Source organism: Felis catus, chromosome A3 (genome assembly GCF_018350175.1).
Source record: "Felis catus isolate Fca126 chromosome A3, F.catus_Fca126_mat1.0, whole genome shotgun sequence".
NCBI classification, from domain to species: Eukaryota; Metazoa; Chordata; class Mammalia; order Carnivora; family Felidae; genus Felis; species Felis catus.
In genome coordinates this window covers 23,652,860-23,670,432 of record NC_058370.1, presented here as the reverse complement: position 1 = coordinate 23,670,432, position 17,573 = coordinate 23,652,860, and the positions used below count along the sequence as shown (strand labels likewise).

General features: G+C 45.6%; 1 protein-coding gene across 1 annotated transcript in view; it reads right to left on the bottom strand.

Annotated features, from left to right (window-relative positions):
• The window catches only part of FER1L4 (fer-1-like protein 4), a 36,403-nt gene that overhangs the window by 6,413 nt on the left and 12,417 nt on the right, over positions 1–17,573 (bottom strand). Inside the window, exons 20-35 of the mRNA XM_023251302.2 lie at positions 15,322–15,409; positions 15,132–15,248; positions 14,613–14,765; positions 13,340–13,493; positions 13,090–13,214; positions 12,540–12,674; positions 12,240–12,413; positions 11,672–11,788; positions 11,384–11,545; positions 4,832–5,030; positions 4,631–4,689; positions 4,423–4,554; positions 3,778–3,820; positions 3,578–3,684; positions 3,364–3,501; positions 3,152–3,268 (exon numbers count right to left, since the gene is read on the bottom strand). Coding sequence (XP_023107070.1) covers positions 3,152–3,268; positions 3,364–3,501; positions 3,578–3,684; positions 3,778–3,820; positions 4,423–4,554; positions 4,631–4,689; positions 4,832–5,030; positions 11,384–11,545; positions 11,672–11,788; positions 12,240–12,413; positions 12,540–12,674; positions 13,090–13,214; positions 13,340–13,493; positions 14,613–14,765; positions 15,132–15,248; positions 15,322–15,409 — 2,020 coding nt within the window. The remainder of the gene's footprint in view (positions 1–3,151; positions 3,269–3,363; positions 3,502–3,577; positions 3,685–3,777; positions 3,821–4,422; positions 4,555–4,630; positions 4,690–4,831; positions 5,031–11,383; positions 11,546–11,671; positions 11,789–12,239; positions 12,414–12,539; positions 12,675–13,089; positions 13,215–13,339; positions 13,494–14,612; positions 14,766–15,131; positions 15,249–15,321; positions 15,410–17,573) is intronic.

Below are 17,573 nucleotides of genomic sequence, written 5' to 3'. Positions count from 1 at the left end.
ATGTTTAGTGTTTTTTTACCCTCCTGTCTACAGTGAATGAGCATTCCGGTTGCTCCACATCTTTATAAACACTTGGTATTGTCAATCTTTTTTATTTTAGCCATTCTAGCATAGGCAAAACTGTAGCTCATCGTGGTTTTAATTTGCATTTCCCTGATAACTAGGCGTGTTGAGCATCTTTCGATGTGCTTATTCACCTTGTGTATTTTCTTTGGTGAGGTGTCTGTTCATATCTTTTGCTCCACCACTGAGTTTTTAATTTTAAATATTAGACTTTTGGGGCGCCTAGGTGGCTCAGTCGGTTGGGCGTCCGACTTCAGCTCAGGTCATGATCTCACGGTTCATGAGTTCGAGCCCTGCATCCAGCTCTGTGCTGACAGTTCAGAGCCTGGAGCCTGCTTCAGATTCTGACTCCTTCTTTCTCTGCCCCTCCCCTGCTCATTCTTTTTTCTCTCTCTCTCTTTCAAAAATAAATAAAAATGAAAAGAAAAATGTGTCTGGTTTTTTTTAATTAAGAAAAAATTTTTAAGTGTTTATGTTTTTTTTTTTCTCAACGTTTATTTATTTTTGGGACAGAGAGAGACAGCATGAACGGGGGAGGGGCAGAGAGAGAGGGAGACACAGAATCGGAAACAGGCTCCAGGCTCTGAGCCATCAGCCCAGAGCCCGACGCGGGGCTCGAACTCACAACCGCGAGATCGTGACCTGGCTGAAGTCGGACGCTTAACCGACTGCGCCACCCAGGCTCCCCTAAGTGTTTATGTTTTGAGGGAGAGAGAGACAGAGTACAAGTGGGGGAGGGGCAGAGAGAGGGAGACACGAATCTGAAACAGGCTCCAGACTCTGAGCTGTCAGCACAGAGCCGGATGCGGGGCTTGAACTCATGAACAGATAGATCATGACCTGAGCTGAAGTTGGATGACCAACTGACTGAACCATCCTGGCGCCCCTCCCCCCCCCAAATTTTTTAAATTATACTTTTAATTTCCAAAAATTCTTGGGGCGCCTGGGTGGCTCAGGTGGTTAAGCAACCAACTTGGGCTCAGGTCATGATCTCATGGTTTGTGGGTTCGAGCTCCCACATCAGGCTCTGTGCTGACAGTTCAGAGCCTGGAGCCTGCTTGGGATTCTGTGTCTCCCTCTCTCTCTGCCCCTCCCCTGCTCATGCTCGCTCTCTCTCAAAAATAAATATTAAAAAATCTAATTTCTAAAAGTTCTATCTACTCCTTCAAATTGGCTGTTTATTTTTAATTTAATCTCTTGTTCCTTATGTATTTTAATATATTCTTTATTTCTTTAAACATTCTCTAATAGTTATTTATATTTTCTATCTGGTCATTCCAATATCACTGACCCCAGGAGTCTGAATCTGTTGTTATTTTTGCTATTCTTATTCATTGTGGCTTGTTTCTTTGTATATTGGCACTTTTTACCATGACTCATGTTTGGTTTAACTCATCCTGAGGGCCCAAATTGCACGTGCTCTCTGCCAGAGACGGCTTGCTTTTAGTTCTAACAGTTTCCTGGGCAAACTACCAACCTGCAGCCACTTTATTATTTTTTTTTAATGTTTATTTATTTTGAGAGAGAGAGAGAGCACATGTGCGCACACAAGTCGGGGAGGGGCAGAGAGAAAGAGAATAAATCCCAAGCAGGCTCCATGCTCAGTGCAGAGCACATGAAGTGCTCGATCTCACAACTGAAGCATCATGACCTGAGCCAAAATCAAGAGCTGGACGCCCAACCGACTGAGTCACCCAGGTGCCCCTAATTTTATTATTTCAAAACTTCCAGTCACTCTTGAAAGCCTCTTGTTCTCCATTTGTGAAATATATTAGATGGTTGTTTTACATTTTAATATTTGAAAATTCTAACATCCAAAACCCTTAAAAATTTCATTCTCCTTTGTGTTGTTTTTTTCTGGCATTTTTTTCTCATAGTTTTTTTTTCTTTTTTTCTTTTTTAATTTGGGATTGTGAGCCCAAACTTAGCTGTCTAAATCTATGAAACCAGGGAAAACTTGGGACCGTTTTAAGCCAATTTCTCAGCTTTGAGTTTTCTGGAGTGAGCAGATAATATAAATTCAAGTCTTAAATCAATGTGAGAGCAAAACTCTAATTATAAATTCTCAGGGAAGACATTGTTTTCTACTTCCCCCAGTTGGAGAAGAGGCTGAAACAGACCATTTACCTAACAAGCTCCTTTTCCAGTGAGTAGAATTCCTCTTGCCCACCTTTCACTAAGAGCAGAGCCCTCACTGGATGCTGTTTCATGCGAGGGTCTTGGCTGTGGCTCCCATCTTAGACAGGCTATTAGAACCTAAGCCTGTGGGTCCAGGTATAGACAAACCTCTCAAGACAACCTGTGTTTCAGGGCTTCCACGTGGGATTCCTTCTGCCTCTTCATCTTAGATCCACTGGGGATTCCCTTTCTTATGAGCTTAGCATTCATTTAAGATTGTTTATCTAGCATTTCTAGATGAATTACATCAGGAAGTTATTTCCAACCATCTAGTCTGTGATACTGCGAGAAGCAGAAGATCAAGATGACTCTTACTATCGAATTATGCACTAGGATGTGCCACAAAACATTTATTTAAATTATGTCTTAGTCATAATCCTTATATTTAAACCAGATAGAAACACAGAATCTATTCCGGTGCTGAGATCGAAGTAGGCAGAGAAACCCACTCATTCCTCTCATTCCCTGAGATGCCTTTTGGGAAACTTCAGGACCCTGCTGAGTGCTGTGTGAAAACCACAGCAAGGCAAGAACCTGTGTGAAGGTTTGTTTTTTATTTTGTTTTGTTTTGTTTACCCCTCTCCCCTGTGTGAAGGTATTTGATGACAAGCCGTTGTGAAACTTGAGGTTAAGAGCTCTGCTCTTCCTGGAGTTATATTCCACGTTCTATAAACTAAGGGCTTAGAACTATGAATAAGGAGTCAGAAGACCTAAGCTCTAAAGTCTGGTTCTACCATGTGTGAGCTTTGTAACCCTGGGGAGTCTTTTAACTTGTGCCTAAGATTTCCCACCTGAAAAATGAAGAAGGTGGACTCTAATCCCTGAGATTCCTTCCAAATCCTCAGTCTGTAGCTTTCATGTACATTACCTTCACTGGAATTGGAGGCATGCTGGGGCGACGGATGCTCACCTTTACCACATATACTCTGACCAGGAGCTTAATGGGCCGGTTCTGTGGGACCCCTCGGGAGATCTGGGGCTCAGAGAACGACACTGCCTCTGATTCAGGGTAAATAAGGAACGAGCCCTGGTTTGGGGAAGACAGAAAAGTCTCTGGGAAGAGAGTCTTCCTCCTGCCTCCCCACCTGTACTCCTTGGCCACCCTTCCTTCCCCAAACATACCTTAAACTTGCCCACAAGGTGTCCAGACCTTTCTTCCTCTGCATCTCCATCCTGGCCCCCTTGCCCTCGGTACAGGGGAAATACATTCAGCCAGTCTTCAAAGTTGTTAAACTCTTCTTCCAGGGTGCTGTTGTAGATCTGAAAGGCAAGAGCCTCAGTGATAGACCAATGTCAAGAATCCCAGCAGAATCCCCTTTCTCTGACCCCCACTCACCTTCAGGGTGGCTATTGCTTTCTTCTGGGACACAGAGCCTTTAACTTCAGCCTCACCCTGACGCTGGTCTTGGACCTCCCCATCCACAGAAATGAGGTTGACCCCATCTGGGAACAGCAGAAATGCCACAATTTGAAATACTCGTGTCACGGGAGGGAGAGAGACACACAGAGTAGGAACAAGAAAGCCAAATCTCCTACCTGACTCCCCAGGATCATCCATCTCATCCTCATCAAAGTTGGTCTGAAATCAAAGGGCAAGTCAGAGATTCCTCCCTACCTTCACCTCCTTAATCTACCCCTTTTCCAGGATAGGGAGTTGGGAAACCTTAGTCCCAGTTCAGCCATGTGAACCACTTGCATTTGGCTAGCAGTTTGGCTAGTCCTGCACTGCTCAAGACAGTAACCCCAGCTCCGTGTGTCTAGTGAGCACTTGAAATTGAAAATTGAGATGTGCCGTAAGTGTAAAATACCAAATTTTAAAGACTTAGTATAAAATGAGAATGTCAAATGTTCCATTGTTTTTTAGAAAGGTTACTTGTTGGAATATTTTAGATATATTAGGTTAAATAAAATATATTATTAAGGTCCATTTCACCTCTTTCCTTTTACTTTTTTTTTTTAATTTGTCCACTTTAAAAGTTAAAACTACATATGTGGTTCACATGATATTTCTGACAGCACAGCTGTCAGTAATTCTCAGCTTCCAGAACTGTTATGAAGGTAAGAAAAGACATGTAATGAAGAGCTCTGAAAAGCTGTGGAGCTCCACATCTGATGAGATCCTTCTTGCCATTTATATCCCTGGGCCTCCAGCTGCAGTCTGGGACCTGCCTCTGCACCCACCTGCCCCTGGAGCTCCTGCAGAGAGGCATAGTACTTGGACCACCAGTCAAGCTCTTCAGGATCTGGGATGTCTTCCTCCAGCTCGGGGCCTTGGTTCAGGAGGCTTCTCAAAGGGAGCTTCTTCAGAGGAGCCTGAGGAAGAGAGAACTGAGCGCCCCTAACCCAGCATCACCCAGTCCCTTCTCCACCCATTTCCATACCCCATCACCTTGAGAAGCCGTCTGGGCGTCCGCACTTCAGCCAAGGAGGGATCCAGAGACCTCTGTCCTGGGAAAGAGGAAATGACACCAGGAGGAGGTCAGGTGAAGTCAGACTCCATGCCCCACGGGAGGGTCCCCTGGAGCCATCTCAACCGGGGAACTGAGGGGCTTCTGTCTGGTGGCCCTTAAGGGGAAGGAAGGCCCCTTACCTTTTGGTCCCTTAGGCACTAGGTCCACTGTCTCTTCCTCTTCTCCTTCCTCCTTGGGGGGATCCTCATGAGCCCGGAGTATGAATCGCAGCATGTGGGAGACAACATGGGAACCCACAAGCACGGTGCGGCCAAAGGCCCGGCGCTCGATCACCAGGATGCTGAGTGGGGGCTGTAGGTAAGGCTGCTCAGGCAGGTCCTGGGGGTGGGGAGAGAGAAACTGGGTCTCTGAAGACCTGGGGAGGAGGGAGAGGCAGCAGCACAGGCAGACAGAGCAGTGGAGCTAAAGCTGCTTTCCCAGCTCAGCTCTGCCACAGCCTCATTGTGTCATGTCTGGTAAGTCACCAAGCCTGTTTCCCTGGCCAAAAAGGGATACGATCCTGCACTCAAAAGACTGTTGTAAATATCAAAAGACATAATAGATACAAAACTACTTTGGAGCCAACAAAGTGCTATCAGAAACATGTGGTGGTGGTGGTTGTTATTATATGAAGGATCAATGCTCAGTTTGCTAATGTAGATTTAAAGCCGTAGCAATATGTATGCCCTTTAATATGGGAATTCTATATCTATCAATGGATCCTAAGGGGGAGGGAAAAATTAAAATACTGTATTGTTGGGTTTATTTTATACATATGTGACAATTATCACACAAAGGAAGGAAGAAGGAATGGCCCTATAATAGAGAAAAATTTTACTGTAATTGAATTAGTATTAATCTGAAGTAGATTGTGAAAAATCAGCACACATACTGCGATCCCTAGAGCAACTACTAAGCAAAGATCAACAAAGGAATTAAAGTAGTACACTAATAAATATCTATTTAATACAAAAGAAAGCGGTAACGGAGGAACAAAAAAATATATGAGACATATAGAAAACAAATACCAGGGGGGCCTAGGCGGCCCAGTCAGTTGAAAGTTTGACTCTTGGTTTAGGCTCAGGTCATGACCTCACAGTTTGTAGGATCGAGCCCCACTGTCAGGCTCTGCGCTGGCTGGCATGGAGTCTACTTGGGATTCTCTTTCTCCCTCTCTCTCTCTGCCCCTCCCCTGCTTGTGGAGTTATTTTTAGAGAGTGTATCGTAAGCCCTGGGAAAGTAAATGGGGTAATTGCTGAAATGTCAGCAATGTTCTGGTCTCAAGGCTGTCGAATGCAATATAGCACTACAAGATCCAGAGCCCCACGATCTCCCAGGAGCCAGTTAGGAAACAGACCCACTGCAATTGCCTAGCAGTCCTTGAAACTGCACATCTTCTCTGCATGCTTTCACGTAAACACCAGATGTGTCTTTGGTCTATGTGTGGAGGCTCTTTGTGTTTTCCTCCCATGCTTTGACATTCTTTGATGTTTATATCTGGCGAACATGAAATAAAGACCAAGTACAGTTTGCTGCTGTTTCACTGGCAGAGGAAGCCCTGCATGTCCGCTCCGTCTAAGAGTCTGAGAACTTTTTCTTCAGTGTGTGGCTACACCTGCAAGTGCTCTGTATCTCTCTCTCTCAATATAAATAAACATTTAAAAAAAAGAAAAAAGAAAAAGAAAACAAATAGCAAAATGGCAGATGTAAATCCCAACCATGTCAATAATAACATCAAATGTGACTTTGATTTGTAAAACAAAGACAAAAGAAATGCAAAAAAAAATTAAATTTCCTTTGCCTTGGCAAAGTGCTTAAGACAGGCAGGGTGACCTTTCTTCAGGAACTCAACTGCCTCTATTGCTAGAGGCAAAAGCCAACCTTAGCTTGACATTAGCCTTACCTGTAAAAATCCCTTTGGAAACTTCCTTTATTCTACCCCACCCCCAAAGATATATGTTAGCAGTCATCCTCCAAGCAAATGGCCCACTGATATCATCTGATATCATGACTAAGGTTTTACCAGACAGTAGTAAATGACCTTATCCTAACAGCAGCTAGCCCCTCAAGGTCCTGGAAACTTGGCTTCCAAATTCCTCAGAGATTTACACTATTCCTAACCCTCTTTCAACCTGAAGGTATATAACCAGTCACTCCTCACAACCCCAGTGCAGCCCTTTCTGCCCACAATTCCTGTCCCTGTGCTTTAATAAAACCACCTGTTTTGCACCAAAGATGTCTCAAGAATTCTTTCTTGACCGTTAGCTCCTGGACCCCAACACTTCACATTGACTTTATTAAACACTTTAAGCAAAAGGCAGAGATTGTCAATGGATTTTTTTTTTTAATATGCAACTACGTGCTAAAAGATACTCTTTACTTTTTTTTTTTTTACTTTTTTTTTTCAACGTTTATTTATTTTGGGGACAGAGAGAGACAGAGCATGAACGGGGAGGGGCAGAGAGAGAGGGAGACACAGAATCGGAAACAGGCTCCAGGCTCTGAGCCATCAGCCCAGAGCCTGACGCGGGGCTTGAACTCACGGACCGCGAGATCGTGACCTGGCTGAAGTCGGACGCTTAACCGACTGTGCCACCCAGGCGCCCCTAAAAGATACTCTTTAAAAAGACACATATGGGTTGAGAGGAAAAGGATGGGGAAAGATACATCATGCATCCAGTAATCATAGAGAGCTGGAATGGCTTTACTATCAGACAAAATGGACTTTAAGACACAAAATTTTACTAGAGGCAAAGACGGACATTTTATGATGATAAACAGATCAACTCGTAGGAAGCTATAACAATTGTAAACATATATGTACCTAACAACAGAACCTCAAAATACAAGTAGACTGTGACAAAATTGAAGGGAAAAAAAAAAAACGATTCAACAATAATAGCTGGAGACTTCAATATCATATTCTCAATAATGGATGGAACAACTAGTTAGAAAATCACCAAGAAGGCTTTTTTTTTTCATTGTTTATTTATTTATTTTGAGAGAGAGAGAGAGTGAGATTGGGAGAGGGAATGAAGCCCAAGCAGGTCCCATGCTGTCAGCGTGCAGTCCGACTCGCTCAGTCTCACTAACCATGAGATCATGACCTTGAGTCAAAATCAAGATCCAATGCCCAACTGACTGAACCACTCAGGCACTTCAAGAAGGCTTTTTTTTTTTTTTAATTTTTTTAAGTGTTTGTTTATTTTTAAGAGAGAGAGAGTGTGAGCAGGAGAGGGACAGAGAGAGGGAGCCACAGAATCTGAAGTAGGCTTCAGGCTCTCAGCTGTCAGCACAGAGCCTGATGTGGGGTTCAAACCCACGAACTGTGAGATCATGACCTGAATTGAAGTCAGATGCTCAACTGACTGAGCCACACAGGCGCCCCTAAAGAAGGCTTTTTTTAAGAAGGCTTGCATAACACTATTAACCCAGCCTGACCTAACTGACATCTATAGGTCACTCTACCTAAACAACAGAAGAATACTTAGTCATTCTTTTCAAGTGCACAATGGAGAGAGGTGGAGACAGGGATATGATTTCCTCAATTTGCACTGTGAAATAAGAAATGAAAGGAAACACTCCCTAGAAGTTCAATGAGCAAACTGCTTCCAGCTTCACCATCTTATAGCACAGTGAAGTTTCCAAACTGAAAACTCCTGCAGGTGAAACAGAGTCAAGAATGTGTTAGGGTTTTTGTTGTTTTTGTTTTTTGTTTGTTTGTTCTTGTGGGGTTTTACCCCCTTGCAGTCTGGAACCACTACGCTTTGTCCCGGTCTCCCCCTCACATAGGCACAGCACTTTTCAGTTTACAAAGCCCTTTCACCAAGATCCTTTCTCTCACTGGCTCCCTATAGCACTCCTGCAAGAAGCATTTGATGTATTTCCTTCAATCTTCAACATTTCTTCAAATCAGAAATAGGTTTTTCTTTCATACAAACAAATAGGGATGCCTGGGTGGCTCAATCAGTTAAGTGTCTGACTCTGGGTTTCAGCTCAGGTCATGATCTCATGGTTCATGAGTTTGAGCCCTGCATCATCAGGCTCTGCACTGTCAGCACCGAGCCTGCTTGAGATTCTCTCTTTCTCCTCTGCCTCTCCCCCACTGTGCTAGCACTCTCTCTCTCAAAATAAATAAATAAGCTTTAAAAACATCATTAAACAAACAAAACACTAAAGCTCAACTAAGACAAGTGATTTGACAAGCTCCTAAGTGGCACTGCCAGAATTTGAATCCAAAGTCCATACTACAGAAATTACAAATTATACAAAGAATGCATTTCTTTGCCCCTGGTGTCTCAGACACTAGATAGATTCTTTGTGACCTATATTGCATGACACTTACCTAAGCCACTCATTCAACAGAGCCAAGAGAGTACCACCAGTTCATGGATTAATCCAGAGATCAGCAAACTATAACCTGTAAGCCAAATCTGGCCCACTGCCTGTTTTTATAAATAAAGTTCTATTGGAACACAGTCATACTTATTCATTTACTTGCTGTTTATGTCTGTTTTCATGCTACTATTACAGAGTTGAGTAATTGCAACTGAAACTGTTTGGCCCACAAAGCCTAAAATATTTACTATCTGTCTTTTTATAGAAAATTTGCTCCAGACTTCAAGCTGTATTACAAAGCTGTAATCATCAAGACAGTATGGTACTGGCACAAAAACAGACACATAGGGGTACCTGGGTGGCTCAGTCAGTTGAGCGTTCGGCTTCAGCTCAGGTCATTATCTCGTGGTTCTTGGGTTTAAGCTCTACATCGGGCTCTGTGCTGACAGATTAGAGCCTGGAGCCTGCTTTGGATTCTGTGTCTCCCTCCCTCTCTGCCCCTCCTCTGCTTGTGCTCTGACTCACACTCTCTCTCTCTCAAAAAATAAACATCAAAAAAAATTTATTTAAAAAAAAAGACACATAGATCAATAGAACAGAATAGAGAACCAGAAATGGACCCATAAATGTACGGCCAACTAATCTTTGACAAAGCAGAAAAGAAGGCAATGGAAAAAAGACAGTCTCTTCAGCAAATGGTGTTGGGAAACCTGGACAACAACATGCAGAAGAATGAACCTGGACCACTTGCTTATACCATACACAAAAATAAACTCAAAATGGATCAAAGACCTAAATGTAAGACAAGAAGCCATCAAAATCCTAGAGGAGAAAACAGTCAACAACCTCTGTGACCTGGGCTGCAGCAACTTCTTACTTGACATGTCTCCAGAGGCAAGGGAAACAAAAGCAAAAATGAACTATAGGGACCTCATCAAAATAAAAACCTTCTGCACAGCGAAGGAAACAATCAGCAAAACTAAAAGGCAACTGACAGAATGGGAGAAGATATTTGCAAATGACATATCAGATAAAGGGTTATATCTTTATAAAGAACTGATCAAACTCAACACCCAAAAAAACAAATAATCCAGTGAAGAAACAGGCAGAAGACATGAATAGATACTTTTCCAAAGAAGACATCCAGATGGCTAACAGACACATGAAAAAATGCTCAACATCACTCATCATCAGGGAAATACAAATCCAAACCACAATGAGATACCACCTCATACCTGTCAGAATGGCAACATTAACAGCTCAGGCAACAACAGATGTTGACAAGGCTGCAGAGAAAGAGGAACCCTTTTGCACTGCTGGTGGGAATGCAAACTGGTACAGCCATTCTGGAAAATAGTATGGAGGTTCCTCAAAAAGTTAAAAATAGAACTACCCTACGACCCAGCAATTGCACTACTAAGTATTTATCCAAAGGATACAGAAGAGCTGATTCAAAGGGGCACATGCACCCCAATGTTTATAGTAGCACTATCAACAATAGTCAAAGTATGGAAAGAGCCCAAATGTCCATCGAATAATGAATGAATAAAGATGAATGGCGCCTGGGTGGCTCAGTTGGTTAAGTGTCTGACTTTGGCTCGGGTCATGATCTCGCAGTTCATGAGTTTGAGCCCTGCATCAGGCTCTGGGCTGACAGCTTGGAGTCCGGAGCCTGCTTCGGATTCTGTGTCTTCCTCTCTCTCTCTGCCCCTCTCCCACTCATGTTCTGTCTCTCTCTCTCTCTCTCAAAAATAAGCATTAAAAAAGAAGAAGAAGAATATGTGGTATACATATACAATGGAGTATTACTTGGAAATCAAAAAGAATGCAATCTTGCCATTTGCAACAACATGGATGGAACTAGAGTATATTACTCTAGCAATAAGTGAAATAAGTCAGTCAGAGAGAGACAAATATGATTTCAGTCTTACGTGGAATTTAAGATATAAAATAGATGAACATAAGGGAAGGGAAGCAAAAACAGTATAAAAACAGGAAGGGAGACAAACCATAAGAGACTTAAATACAGAGAGTGAACTGAGGGCTGCTGGAGGGGTTTGGGGTGGGGGGATGGGCTAAATGGGCAAGGGACATTAAGAAGGACATTTGTTGGGATGAGCACTGGGTGTTATATGTAATGATGAATCACTAAATTCTATTCCTGAAGTTATCATTATACTATATGTTAACTAATTTGGATGTAAATTAAAAATAACAATAATATTAATTTAAAATAAATTTAAAAATATTTGCTGATCCCTTGATTAACCTAAGATGACTGGCTAGGAATTCACCATCCCACTGCCCTTTCACTTGTTAACCCAGCATTTCTTGCTCCCAGCCCATGTCCTCACCACTGTCAGATGCCTGACAAGCTCAGTGAAATTGGGGTTCTCACGGTAACTGGCCAGGACCTCCGACTCCACACGTCGCCCAGCCACCTCCAGCACAACCTGGGGCTGCTCCACTTCAAACAGATGCACACGGCCGAGACCCCTCAGACCCCAGAACAGCACCTGGGGTCAGGAAGTGAGAAATTCAGGGGCCTGCACTTGACAGAAGGCACCCAGGGGTGTGTGTGTGTGTGTGTGTGTGTGTGTGTGTGTGTGGTGGGGGTGGGAGGGATGTGTGACTGACCATACCTCAACACGGAACTCCCTGAGTACTGGACGCACGTTAGGTGGCAGGGACAGGCGCCCGGAGAGGGGCTCGGCCAGTGGTGTCAGATCCTGGGGCTCTACATCACTGGGCACTGAGGGCTGCAGGGGGCAAGAGATCAGAGGTCAAGGGGGAATCAGGCCAAAGGAGGGAAATGTGGGCTTGGGGAAGGGATATTGAGAGCTGCCAGTGAAATATAAATCCAGAGGAACTAAAAAGGCTGGATGGGCAGGAGGGGCATATCTCAGGAAGCAAACATGCACAGGAAGGTGGGTGTCTGAGGCATGAGGATCAAGCTGCAGCCTAGGGTCTGTCTCTAGGGTGGAAGGCCTGGCAAAAGGAACCCACGATATGTGTACTTCTAATGTTCCCTGAAGTTGGGAAGTCCAATGAGGTGACTGCAAGACAGATCTGCAGCCTGCATTTTCTGGGGGTAAAATACTTGGAGGGGTAATCCCAGGACATGCCCATGTTCCATATTCTCTGGAGGCAGACAACCTGATAGAATATAAGAGTCCACAGCCTGTCCCGGCTAGGCCAGGGTATTCTGACCTCAAACCGGCCACTGTAGTCCAGTTCAATGAGTTCAAAGGTGGCAATGAGCTCTCCAGCTGCCCGGGGCCCCTTTCTTAGGGGGAAGAACTGTAGCTCAGGGCGTTGGTAAGGGTCCTCTGTCAGCTTCACCCTCGGGGTGGCCAGTGCCCTTCCCAGGAACACAGGGGGGCCCTGCAGAGAGCAGGGCAGTTAAGACAAAACTAGAAGATGCTCCAGAGCCAGGGGAAGGGAGCATCAAGATGAGGAGTGGGGGGCACTCGGGGGTGGGAACACAGATGGGGCCCAGGCCACACTCACAAACTTATTGTGGTCAAAGACATTGACGACCACTAATGGAGGCTCCTCCTGCAGATGCTCCCTCCTCCCATCTACAATCAGCTGATCAAACACCAAGAGCTCATCCCACAGGGGACTCAGCGTCTGCTCCAGGACCTTGGGGGCCATGCAGAGAGGGAGTCAAAGGCAGGCATCAAAGGAATCTCCAACATACATCCCACATGAGCACTCTTGCCCTGAAGTGATACTTTAAGCAGCTGTTTATCACAAAAGGAGGGAGAGGGTGGTGAAGATGAAACAGCCCGCCAGAGTGGGGTTGGAGCCTGGTCCCCCTAACTGTAAACTGCCACCCTTGGGGCTAATCCTACAGTCAACCCCTCAAAACAATTCCTCATCCGGAAGGCCCTCTAGTTCTACACCACCCTCTAAACCAGGGCGGCTCAATCCAGTATCCTGTCCTGAAAATCCAGAGCAGGAAAAGAGACTTAGGGCCTGAGGAAAAGCTCAGCCCTCACCCCAGTCTGTCTCCCAGAGCCCCCCGCTTCCCACAACATCCCAGTGCAGCCCTCACCCGTGTGGTCTGGCACTGGGTAGAGATGAGGACTCGAGCAAATGGGTCCGAAAGCCCACTATCATCTGCTGCCAACACCCCTCGGGCCTGGTACAAGTGGGCCCGGAGCTGGAAGTAGCTGAAGTCTGCGGTGGGGGCAAGAAAGAGATGTTTGTTCAGGGGACCACCAGAGTCCCTGACCCCAGACCCCTCCAAGACCCCAGCTGAGCATCTAGCCCCACACGTGAGGCAAGTGTCGAGCTGTACTCACCATCCCGGCACAGGTGGTGGGGCAGCCCCGCAGAGGGCTCGGGCAGCAGGTCCTGGGGGAGCTCTGAGGTGCAGGCCTTGGCTTGTTTGCCCAGCCCTAGCCACAGGAAGAGCTCCAGCTTGGCACAGACTTCACCTGGAGCTGCCCCAGGTGCCTATTGCAGGGAGGTGGCATGTTAGGGCCCACCTCTTACCACCCCCCTAGACCTGTCCCTGCACCCCCAGGGTGTGCCCATACTCTCTGTATCACTAGACCACTTCCCAGTGCCGAAGCCAAAGAGTACTCCCTGTACCCTATCCCTACACCCCACTCCATGCCGTCTATCCAGTACCCATTACCCTGAACACTCCCATAACCTAGTCCTCTGGCCCCAACACCATCACTTCCTATACCAAACCCCATTCCCCCAAAATGCACTCTAAGCTCTTCACTGCCACACCCCACGCTTACCCCCTCTGTCCTCTGAGCCCCAACACATTTAGATGCCCTGTTCCCTACCCCAACAGTCACTGCTTCTTAGCACTAGGGACCTTTGCTGGCATCTATTCCAGGGACACCTTGATTAGAAGCATTTTGCCCCCAAACCAGCTGTACTTATAAGGAACAGACTCATCACTCTCCCATTCTGGTCACCTGACGGTCTATCAGAGCCTGGTCAGCAAAAGGGCCAGTGCAGGCCCAGAGCTGACAAAACTTGGTGTTTTTCTCACATCAAAGTGGACCTAGGTAAAGGTACAATCTCCTTTTGGCTTTTAGGATAATTGAAAAGAGTTCACGTATACTTTTAAAAAGAATAATAATCTTTAAGTAAATATTAAATGTAAAAAATTTAAAAATTAAAATAAGACATTTTATAACTTAAAATTTTTTTAATTGGGGGTGCCTGGGTGGCGCAGTTGGTTAAGCGTCCGACTTCAGCCAGGTCACGATCTCGCGGTCCGGGAGTTTGAGCCCTGCATCAGGCTCTGGGCTGATGGCTCAGAGCCTGGAGCCTGTTTCCGATTCTGTGTCTCCCTCTCTCTGCCCCTCCCCCGTTCATGCTCTGTCTCTCTCTGTCCCAAAAATAAATAAACGTTGAAAAAAAAAAACTTAAAAAAAAAATTTTTTTTTAATTGAAAAAAAAAGTTTTAAATAAGAAAATTTTAAGATTTTTTAAATACAACAAAGAGTTTGGGGACACCCTGATGGGAACCACAGCCTTCCACTTCATGCCCCCTGCCCCCACCCTAGGAGCCTCACCCCACTCCAGTCTCCAGCAACCCACACCCCTCACCGAGAGCAGCAGACTCTGGATCTTCCCGCAGTCCCGGCCTCGCTCCTCCTCGACCACAGAGAACAGCACATCCTGGGCAGGGATCCGGGCCCAGGCCACTCGGCGCCGCCCACTGAGCATCCAGACTAGCACATCTGGGAGGGGTGGCTGGGGCTGCGGGCAGAGAACTGGGTCATGGATGGAGCTGAGACCACCTGTGCTGCAGCTTCCACTGGTCCGATGGACAAAGCATCCATCTTAGCCCTGACACATACCCTTAAACCCCAGATCCATAGAGCCACCTGCCTCCTAGACATATCTCTCTTGGATGCCCCACAGGCAACCTCGAAGTCCAACCTGACTTCTTTTTTTTTTCCTGTTTTTTTTTTTAATTGTGGTAAAATATACATTGCATAAAACTTACCTCTGCAACCATTTTTAAGTGTACAGTTCAGTAGTACATTGCTGTGCATCAACCAGTGTTGTGCAACCATCACCACCAGGGTGTGCAGGGTAGGGAAATAGGTGGCCAGGTGTTACCTCCTGGGCCAGGAAGCGCAGTTTGGCCAAGAGCTTCTTGGACAAGGCCACCTTCTCTTGCACGTTGCCCTGTCTCAGACCCCGTAGAAGCCGCAGTCCTTGCTTTGCCAACAGGTTCTGGAAGGGCAGGAAGAAACATGAGTGAAGGGCCCCAGCTAGGTGCCCCTGATCCCCCTTCCCCAGACCGTACCAGGCTGTGCACGAGCAGTTTCCTTCGGCATCGATCCAGGGCATTGGGCCGGGTCATTGTCCTGCGCTCAGCACCATGGCAAAACTGTCTGCAGTGAGCAGGAGCGGGCATGGCAGGTGGGAGTCACAGGAGGGAACGCTGACCCCTAGGGGACCACCTCCCTCAGAGCAGGCCTCCCACCACCTCCCAGACTCCCTCACAGCTCCTGTCAGTCATGTTCTCAAAGACGTCCCTTTCCTAAGCCAAGGATGGCTTCTGTACATGGACCACTCCCAACTTCATAGAGGCCAGCCTCACTTTGGAGCCCCAGAAGGCACTACTATGTAACTATCTACTGCCCTGGCTACTCAAAGCTGGCCCAGGACCAACAGCAGTGGTATCACCTAGTTAGAAATGCAGAATCTCCGCCCTGCCCCAGACCTGCTGCTAGAATCTGCATGCTGGTTCTGGGGGATTCCAATGAACACTAAAGGCTCAGATGGGCTTTATAGTCCCAACATTAACTAATGGTAGCTCAAACATTACATGCCCAAACCAAGTGCATAATTTCCAATTACCGCCCCCACACACACCTCTCCCCTGCCAAAATCTGTTTTACTTTAAAACTTCAGAGACATCCTTCACTACTCCTTCTTTCCTTCCTATTCCACATCAATCCACCAGCATATTGTTCAGGCTCCATCTTCAAAATATGTTCAGCATCTGACCACTTTTCTCCTTTTCCAGGACCATCCTAGTCCAAGCCTAGAACTATTGCAGCAGCTTCCTAGCTGGTCTTACTATGCTCCTTTCCTACTCTCCCCACGAATATTCTCAATATGGCATCCAGAGAGATATTTTCAATGCTTTTCCAGACCGTTTCACTCCTCTCCAGAGGTTTCTCATCTCAAACAACAGCATTTTTTTTTTCAACGTTTATTTTTGGGACAGAGAGAGACAGAGCATGAACGGGGGAGGGGCAGAGAGAGAGGGAGACACAGAATCGGAAACAGGCTCCAGGCTCCGAGCCATCAGCCCAGAGCCCGACGTGGGGCTCGAACTCACGGACCGCGAGATCGTGACCTGGCTGAAGTCGGACGCTTAACCGACTGCGCCACCCAGGCGCCCCAAACAACAGCATTTTTAAGAAAGCCCTACATAATCAGGCTCCCTTTATCTCCCCTATCCTCATCAAACATTCCTCTCCCCTCGTGCACAATCCAACCATCACATCACACTGGCCTTTCTGCTCCTCCGTGAATACACCCAGCCCATCACCACCTCGAGGCCTTTGTATTAGCTGCTCCCTCTGCTAGAATGTTCGGTCCCTAGATCTTCGCATGGCTCACTTCCCTTCTTCATTCAGGTCTCTACTCAAATGTTACCTCCTCTCAGATCTTCCCTGGTCATCCCTTCTAAACAGCCCCCACCACTTTCTCCATTCTCATATTCTGCTTTATCTGTGTCTCAAAATAAAAAGTAATAGAAAGTCCCTAAGGCAGGGACTTCATTTTGATTACCACTTGTACCCCCAGGCCCTGGCACCTAATCGATGCTGAAAAAATATTTTCTGGGTAAATTAAAATGATTTTTGAGACATAATATTTTGGGCCCTTTATGACCTATGGTTATTTCTTAAGTTTTTATTATGGAAATTTTCAAAAAGATAGAAAATAAATGACTCCAAGGATTTTTCATCCAATACTGCTTCCAGAGGTTACACTTTTGGCTTAGTAATTGCTCTTTGCTCCAAGGCTTCTATGGGTAGAAATAACCAACATAAAACAAAACTGAATCAAATCTTCTTGACAAGATTTAGGTCCACAAGATGAGATTTAGGGAAATTGGATCTGGTAGAGTAATAGCCAAAAAAGAAAACCATACTGGCCAAAACTATACATAGCAAAATATGACACAGACAAATCTTCCATTGAAATTTCCCTGCCAAAGGATAATTTCAGTAATAAAATCATTTCAGTAAAGTGAAAAGAAAAACAGTTTAATGGCACTATGTAGAAAGTCAAACAAGGAATTAAACTGGATTAAGGGTGGTAGCTCTTGTGGAACAAATGTAGAGAACGTAGACAGAGAAAAGAGCTTTAGAATAAAGCGCTGGAACATAATCACATGAACCTTTAGAATATGTAGAGGTCAAGAAGAGACAAGGAGCAAGTGAAAGAGAAAGAACAGCAAGGGAAGCAGAAGGAAAACCAGGGGCATAGAAGTCAACAGCAGAGTCTTTCAAGGAGTGTGGGGTCAAGTGCATCTGTTCA